Source organism: Styela clava, chromosome 11 (assembly GCF_964204865.1).
Source record: "Styela clava chromosome 11, kaStyClav1.hap1.2, whole genome shotgun sequence".
In the NCBI taxonomy this organism is placed as follows: Eukaryota; Metazoa; Chordata; class Ascidiacea; order Stolidobranchia; family Styelidae; genus Styela; species Styela clava.
Window position 1 is genome coordinate 7,120,834 of NC_135260.1, and position 9,220 is coordinate 7,130,053.

Consider the following 9,220-nt stretch of genomic DNA (forward strand, 5'->3'; position numbering starts at 1 on the left):
ATAGTTCATTCTTGGTGTTGGATGAATGTGCGTATATGCATTCAGTTATGACATAATAATATCATTGTGAGAACAATCCACATGTTCATTGTTTTTATTTGTTTTTCATCACGAGAAAATTCCTATTTTAAATTGTTGTTATACGCGAGAGTGTAGTCGATGATATAAGTTGTGAATCGTTACATCATGCCAGTCTGTGAAAACAAAACTTCCATTGCTTATTCATTACGATATGAAAATTATCCATTAATTCATCAGGTCTGCTTTGAGCGGTGCGTTATGCATACGTGTCTTATTACATGCTTATAAGTGGAAGAAAATGTTCATTCGATGGCACTTTTTGTGTACATAAACACTGTATTACCTTCTCACGTTTTGATTATATCCTTCATTTCGTGCAGTAACATAATTCGTCACGCTAATAACCGAATTGCGTAAGTCATTTTAAGCAGTTTTGAGAAAAACGTGAAAAACTTCCTAATGTTATTGTTATGCCATTGCGAGTCAATAATTTGCCATGGTTCAATTTTTTGATCGTAGCCGAATTTAGGTTAATTTGTATGACGCAGTTATGTGTTATGTGTCATAATGGCGCACTGTGACTTAGGCAGAAATGTGTCTATGACTTGGGGACATACGCAATTTTGCTACTTTACTATATGCACCAGTCCTAAAAACTAAACATTCAAAAAACGAATGTTATTCTCAGTATCTACAATGCTTAATCCCCAAAATAGCTAATCAGTTTCAATTACATTATTTTTTACGTTTAAAAATATATATATTTCATCAATATAACACGTTCTGCACACCCACCGAAATAAAACTAAGATTAAATATAAAGAATAAAACAGCAATGCACCTAATATAAAAGCCAACCAAGGTGAATTGAACTCGGACAGTGAATATCACAAGTGCACGCCTTCCTAAACTGTAGTATAAATTTAAATTAATACGCGCTAAGCTAGAATCCGAGATGCAAAAACTCGAAAATACTTCGACGAGGTTATTTTGCCCTTGTGAGGTCACAATAGTCCTAGTCTTGCGGTAACAATGATTAATCATTATGACGAAACAATTGCACAAATGTGCATGTCATACTAAATCTCCAATTTTATGGGTTTCCGAATTCCTAAAATAAAATCTGAGTTAACAGACAGGTGCGCAGCATTACATAAATACCTATTTTATAAAAAAAAACTAAAAATCGCCAAAAATGCCACGCAATTCGGTTATTTGCGTGACGATATCCTTCCACAAAAGTTCCTACAAATCCATATATATATATTCTCCTGCAAATCCATGCATTTGAATCGATCATTTTGGTAAGTAAATAGCTTAGAAATTCATGAATTTCGAATGTTCAATGTACTGGCGTGTGGCAGCAGTTTTGTTACGTTATAAACTATCATATCAGCTATATTGGGCCATGGAATCTAAATAATACACATAGTCCATTCAAACATAGTATGCAATGTATAGTTAAGGTCTAAGAGCAAATTTTCTAATTTGAAGTCAGTATCAGTGTATCTATTTACCTTGTTGGCAGTCGTCCAATGGCAAGGCTGACAAACTAAACGTTTTATTGCATCATCTGTTACATCATCGTTGGCTGTTTCAAATAACAAGCATGAACACTTTTGATATAAAAGTTACAGACAATATGAATGTATTAAAACAAATGTCACAAGTAGTTTGTCTTGATCTGTGGACAAGTGGTATACATCTGTCTATAAGGGCGGAATATGTTTAAAATGATATGGTACATGTCGCACATTGATACAGGTGCGGCAAGGCCCTAGAGCAGGGATGTGCAACTCTTGTTACAGGAGAAGGCCAGATACAAGTAACTAGATGAAGCCGCAGGCCGCACTTAGAAACTTCTCTGGGTACGAAAAAATCGTAGTTTTTATTCGGTATTTCTCTGTTCTATCTTCTTTCCATGTGTACGTTTTCTATATATTATACAGTAATCTAATTCTAACATGTATTTGTTACGGGTTTTACCTAATATTCTTATTTATAATAATTTATACAAATATTATGTCCTAGTTTTGTTGGGACTCAGAACGGATTAGGGCATTTACCTCAAAATACGTCCGTACTTACGGAATTTTCTACTTACGAATGGGTTTTCGGAACGAAGTGCTGAGTGCTGCGTTTGGCCCGAGAGCACCGAATTTGCTTTGCTGAAAATATTGGCGGACAGGCGTACCGGATGCGGTTAAGCACGATCAAATAAATAAGTGTGAACGGTGGTATGAAAAATGCTTTTCTTATTGAAAAAAAAAAAAAAAAATGTTGTTGGTAAAAGACCGGGTCTCAAGGTATTTGGGAAAAAATATGAGTGAAATCCGTCTATTGGCTTCAGCCATTAATATATAAGTATATAAGTACAGAAAACTCTAAAATGATCTAGACTGGTCTATTAGTTGTAGAGAAAAGAGATTTGTTTCTCAACAACAACAAGACCTGGAACAATAACGATAGGTTCATTTCGTGTCCAATAATGATGTTTTAAATTGACATTATGTTAGTCATGTAACATTCTTCCGAAGAGTTAGATCACAATGATTTTTTGAAGCATCTTATCATTACGGAATTAAAGCAATAACTGAAATCGTGTGAAAATTAGTATATTATAATATCAGATTACTTCAATATTTCGAAAATTGTGTATCGTTGACTCCCACGTTCCAATGCTCAATTAAGATAGTAATAACATGAGAGCGCTTGTGATAAAAAGTCAATGATATTGTGCGGGTGTGTTTCATTATCGGTAGTCTATTTCCCTTATTGGACACGAAATGGACCTATTTTATTATTATTTTTTTGTTCTTGTTGATAATTTTTTTCCTGTTGGTAATTTTTTTCTTGTTGTCACCGTATGAAAAAAATCGCTACTTCATTAACTACTGGATCAAATTCTTGAAATTTTCAGTGGTTGAAGATTGTATTTTTGCTAGAAGGCGTTTAAACGTTTTGAATCACGTTCGGCGGCAACATAATTCAGGATATGTATGTGCAATTGTGTTTTCGTGACATGATTTATATTAATACGTATTAATATAGGTCTATACATGTCATGAACTAATGAGGGAACCTGAAAACGATGCGCTTTACTGCACGAGAGCTAGGCTTATATTCCATATCCTAGTCCAGAAGAGTGCAATCAGCTGCGTTGATAGATAAGATTTGTCTGCTGCAAATATAGTTCTAGGCTGTAATTAGGAATAATAAAATATGAAATATTAAAAGGAGTTAGACAGGTATGTGAGTAAATATGCATAAATATTATAATTCTCTCTAGCAAAATTATTTCTACAGCGTAATTTTAAAAAGAGCTCAGACAACGCGATTGCGAATGAGTCAGTAGAGTCAAAATTCATTTATGTCGTAAAATAAAATAAAACTGACACCAAAGCAATGAAAAGGCTCTGATTAATTGAACAAAAGCATTGCGTTTTTTAAATAGCAGACCGGAAATAGTGTTTCTAACATAGCACAACAGTCACCAAATCAATTTTGTTTCGGCGCTTACTACCGGTAGATCAAAAATGTCAACTGCAATGAATTTGAATTGCGTTCTGGTGATAAAAAGAACTTATTTTGTTTTTTGGAACACCAATGTCGCTGTGTAAGTAATAATGAGTCCGTTTGCATGGTATTTAGGAGTTGTCGGAATGAGGTATGATAGCTGGCAATTTGTAATATTTTTGATTCTGGCAGTTGATATGAAACTTTGTTGTCACCACATCTCACGAAATGTTAAAAAATTTATTTCCTAAATCACAGTTATGAACCTCTTTTAAAAGATTTGTTATTTTCAATTTTGTCCTTTCCATACATCGAACATTGAAGCAAAATAACATTCAATGATCGCTTGTTTTTCAGAAAGCTCTGGTGGCTAGACGAGTCTAACCACCCAGTCACGTACCTTAAATTGTGACGTGATAAAGTAAACTCTACGGCTATATACGGTAGAGTAATTCACGGCGTTCGAAGTCGTTCAAAATACGGAAGTTATGATCCAATACAAGCAAATGTTTGAATTGTGATAGCTGTTATTGCACGCAGTTCTAGTTAATTAACTTGGATTAACGGATAGTTGAAGTTTCTGAATGATGAATTCTCATGTATATAGTGTAATAAGTTTTAGTGACAGTTTCAAGTATCATAAAGCCAGACTTTTAGCAATGCCATTTACAATCATTGGACACAGGGATCAATGGATTGTTTTGCGTAAAGATACCGACCGACAAGCGATTTATGTGTACATGTATTTGAGCCTTTTTTTCAAGAATATTGATAAGATAAGTTTTGAGAAATACGTAATACTACTCGCTACAATTATTGTAGATGAAATGAGCAAATGTATACGTCACATCAGCAAGCGGCGAATTCATTTATGTTGTTTCATATCACTATCGACCGACGAGGCGTTTTTTGAATAAAGCTTGAGCTTTGAATATGAGTTTCTAAGTTATCAACGGATATCAATTAAGTCAAATTTGTAATTCTCCAGATTTGGTGTAATTTCTGCGCTAATGTTACACAATTACCTACACCACATACAGTATTTAAAAATTATGCATCGAATTAAACCTGCATAAGAACGTTTGTCGATTTTGAAGGTTTCAAGCAGATAAATCATAAATGATTTATGTTTCACATTTAAACTTCTATCCCTGCTCTTTCTAAAATGATCTGAACTGTTCACAAATCTGACGGATTGCCCTCCCATTCTGGATGTGGATAAAACGCCTAAACCATGCTAAATGATTATTGCTGTTGTGAAAAAAATCGATTTTTATCTGCATTTAGTGGGTCAATTGAATTTCAAATTCTAATTCCTGCTGGAGCTGATATTTTAAATTTGGACCTTCTGAAGTATGCGCACCAAGATGGCGCACAATCTGAACTCAGGTTGTGTACAAAGTCAGGGTTCAGGTTGTGCGACATCTTGGTGCGCATACTTCAGGAGTACCTTAAATTTTCCTTGATTTCATAACTAACATATCTTCATATGATATTCGGCACAATTCCTTTGACATTAAGCCAGGGGTGCACAACTCAAATGAGGAAATGTGCCATATTTTTTAAAATAATCTTGTCGCATGCCACGCACAATCATTGGTATTGTAAACGAACTCCCGTAAAACGCACATCAAACAAATTTTAATAAAATTACATAATCCTGAATGACTGTTGATTTGAAGACGTTTTTGTAATCTAAGTGCAAAATGAATATAATATAGTCGAGTCATACGGTATGTTAGTCGTTGAGTCATACGGTAGTCGCTTTGGTGTGAATGAATATGCCGATTTAGATTATTACGACATAAACACACCTTATTACCATCAACTATATGTGGAAAATCACGTTTCACCTACCGGCACTTAACTGCTCGCTACTGTAGGCTAGCCCAGCTATTTATTTTCAGCTACCGCTTGTTCGTGCCCCGTGTAAGCGTTGAGCTGTAATTTTGCTGACATATCGTTGGCCATACTAATAATCTGACTTTCGTGTCCGTATATTTGAACATTACACTGTTTTAATTAATTCACACATTTCAAAAGAATCTCGTCACTCGTATGTTCTCTGGTAAATATTGATTATAATAACTGCAGATTTGTGAAGTGTTGTTTGCCTGCTTCTTCGAAAACCAGACTTTTCTATAATTATATTAACTTGAACTAATCTATAACCATTCTTTACGCATTTGTAAACTACGTTTTTACTAAATACATGAATATTTTGTTCAGTAATTAAAAACACTGGAAACCTTTTTTGACAAACTTTCGTAGTTTTGAATATTTAATATGGATGAGTATTTCAAGTACAACACAGCCATCGTCAGGAAGGTAGCCAAATCTCTTCCTGAGGAAGCTCAAAGACAAAGTCCTGAATCAAGTCCAGTTGACTGGGAAAATACAATCAAGCAGCATGACAATTACGTGAATATTCTAAGGTATGTGATCCGTTTATTTTGCTAAGACATACTAAATAATTTACTATTTATGGTTACAAACAATGTGGCACTACATTGCACAACATTCTACAATTCAACTGCTAATACAAATAAGAATACATAAATTTATCAATTTTGTATGGTCATATGTTAAGTATAAATAACAAGACATTTGACCTATTTAACACATGACCTATCTGAATAGCATACTTTAGGAAGTAAAGGTCGTAAAAAGAGGTTATATAACTTTTAACACTAGATAGCAAATGCTAAAAAATGGACACGAAAGCCAAAACAAATCTTTTTTACCCACAATTTCCCCCAAAATTATATTCTGAACGAAGCTGAAACTGTGGAACCGGTTCCGTAACTTACCAGTACCGTTACCAGGATACCGGTACTCGAAAAGTACTAGTGCCACTCCGTGTCCAATGAGTAACTCTAAGTTTACTTCTACGTCGTCCGATTGACTCATTTGTTGCATTGAATTATTCTACTTCCAATTGGGCTTATTTACAACAGCTCATGCTGGTTGAAACTTCTAATTTAGAATCGCAGGAACGCAAATTGCAGTAAAATATGCAAAGCGAGAACGTTTGCCCGAAAATATTTCTTGATATATTTTTCTTAAGTTCATATATACAATGAATTTTCAAATATGGATAAAATCGTATATTTCTTTTTATCCTTGTGAGCTTTAAATCCATATATCAGGATTGCCTATTACACATTTACCAATATATTATCTTATAACAAAACAGAAACGAAATCGGTTTAAAAGTTGTTGAACTTCCAGCAGATGAAGAACTTCCAGACTGTGTATTCGTTGAAGACGTTGCAGTTGTGATTGGAAACAAAGCGCTGGTAACTACTCCTGGTCACAAATCCAGACAAGGAGAGGTAATATTAAGTATGCAAATCGTAGCGATATAAAATAAGAAGGTTAAAGCTTCTACTAAATCGAATTAAACAAATTGATATAGCACACTTTAAAACCAGAAAAAGGCTTTGCTATTTTAAAGCTGAGAGACAGTGGCTGGTATCACAACTTATCCTATTAGAATTCTATTTTTCAACGCTCTGGAGTTGGCAAACCGGACGAGTTATTTTGTACAGATATGGTATCAGAAGATAAATAAGTAAACCAATTCACAAAACTATTAATACAACAAATATTTTTTCTCAGACCGATGCAATGCGAAAATGTCTTCATGATCTTGGATTAAATTTGACAATAATGAAAGACATGGATTCTGAAGCTTTATTGGATGGTGGCGACGTACTGTTTACAGGTTTTGTTTATATTTTTTTCTTCAGCTGTTCGCGTATTTTGGATATAGAAGAAATGCACCGGATTGCCTGGAATATTGTGCACCAAATCAGGGAAAATGCATATCGCGACCAGTCAATAAGACATATAGACACTCTTTCACATTAAAAATACGCGAGGTTCTAGTAAAAATAATTATTTTGTTTGCAAGCATATTAAAGGACATTTTTATCCAAAACAGTATATTTACCTATAACTTACCATAATTGGAGGCTTCCGTAAAATTGCTTGAAGCAAGTTCAAATTCTTAGTCAATATCAAATTTGGATAGATTGATTGGGTTGCAAGTGGATTTATGATATTTATTGATCAAAAATGTAAATGAAGTATATTGTTCAAAATTGAAATATAAATATGATGACTCAAACTTCTAATATTAAATCGAAATGATGATCATCATAATGCATTCAGTGTCAAAGCTTATAGAAAGAAAATGAACATTATGCCTTAATCGAAATGAAGTTGTGACGACTTTTAGAATAACCTAGTTTAGTTTCAAATAAAGGATATTAGTATTATAATCTTAATTTAATGTGGAATAAAGAAGTTTCAACGTATACCAAATTTCACAGGTCAAGAAATAATGGTTGGAGTTAGCAGCCGGACAAACAGGTCTGCTTGCGCGGTCCTTGCGCAAACCTTTCCAGAATTCCCAGTAACACCGATTGAGATAAAGAGTGGCTTGCATTTGAAAAGTTTTTGCTCACTTGTCAGTCCGGGAGTCATTCTACTATCAAAAAAGACTGCCGAAATTCAAAAAATGGGCGAGGTAAATTATTATAACTATAAGAAAGAATATTTACAACACCAAATATACTACAACTGCCTTTAAATTTAACATTTAGTTGACAGATCCCGATCTAAAGATTATGGATAATGAACATTTAACTATTGCATCCAACTGGATTTCATATTTTTGTATCACAGAATATAAAGTTATTGGCTAAAAAGAAATATCAATTTTTGGAAGTTGACGATGAGGGTGTTAGTGCCAATTGCTTGTATATTATATCTGAAAAACTTGGACCATCTATTGTGCATCCGCCATTGGAGAAATATCCTGATTCAAAAAAGGTGAGAACAAAAATATTAGATTATTGGTTGTTTCCAATTGACCAAACGGTTGAAGTAACTAAAACATCAACTTATTCAATATACGAATTATTTCATAACACCGTAAACTATTCAAATCGTACCAAATGAAAATGTAGGGCCAGACAGACGGGTAGTTATCATTGACGGAAATATAGATATTCCCTGAACATAAAACTAACCTGTTATTATGCATGTCCTGCTCATATTGCAATCTTTTTGAAATTATTGAACTTCCATTACTAAGCACTCACGGTTGAATTCAAATCGCAACTATCACAGGTCAGTATAGGGATGAGACGTTATTAAGAGATTTTATTCTATATTAAAAGTATTGTTACTAGTTTCCCATTTTTAGTAATTATCCAAATATTTTTTCAGGCGTACAAAAGTTTGTCTGGAGTTCGCCTTTTTTCTTGCGATTGCAGTGAGCTGGCGAAAGTAGACGGTGCTCTCACGTGCTGTTCAATTCTATTGACAATATGAAATCATGATCAAGAAGTGTATTATAAGGGCAATGGTACAATGGCATTCGTAAAACTAATGTGGTTTACGTGACATTCAATTCAACGTTGGAATGAGAAATATATTGTCTTTTTGATTGTTATTTGCAATTGATAGTTACTACTGGGAAAATATCTTTTTTTTCCATAACTTACATATTTTCAGCCGGTTAGTAAATATTGCCATGTTATAGTTGATAGTTTCATTCGTGATTTTTTAGTTGTTTTCCTCATAAAATAACTGTCCGTTTGTATGTCACTAACTGCCAGATTTTCTGTTATAAACGAATAATATTTTCGAAAAAGCAGAGGTCAAGTTGGAA

At 33.8% G+C, this 9,220-nt stretch overlaps 1 protein-coding gene across 1 annotated transcript; it reads left to right on the forward strand.

Annotated features, from left to right (window-relative positions):
- Positions 1-5,744: 5,744 nt before the first annotated feature.
- On the forward strand, positions 5,745-9,220 carry LOC120347361 (N(G),N(G)-dimethylarginine dimethylaminohydrolase 1-like). The gene is made up of 6 exons (XM_039417294.2): positions 5,745-5,972; positions 6,734-6,872; positions 7,159-7,264; positions 7,875-8,071; positions 8,230-8,376; positions 8,776-9,220. Exons 1-6 carry the CDS (start codon positions 5,824-5,826, stop codon positions 8,878-8,880), a joined length of 843 nt encoding a protein of 280 aa, XP_039273228.2. The 5' UTR covers positions 5,745-5,823; the 3' UTR covers positions 8,881-9,220.

Coding starts and splice junctions, on each gene's coding strand:
- LOC120347361 (XM_039417294.2), top strand. CDS start 5,824: ATGGATGAGTATTTCAAGTACAACACAGCCATCGTCAGGAAGGTAGCC. Junction 5,973..6,733: donor AATTACGTGAATATTCTAAG/GTATGTGATCCG, acceptor ATAACAAAACAG/AAACGAAATCGGTTTAAAAG. Junction 6,873..7,158: donor ACAAATCCAGACAAGGAGAG/GTAATATTAAGT, acceptor ATTTTTTCTCAG/ACCGATGCAATGCGAAAATG.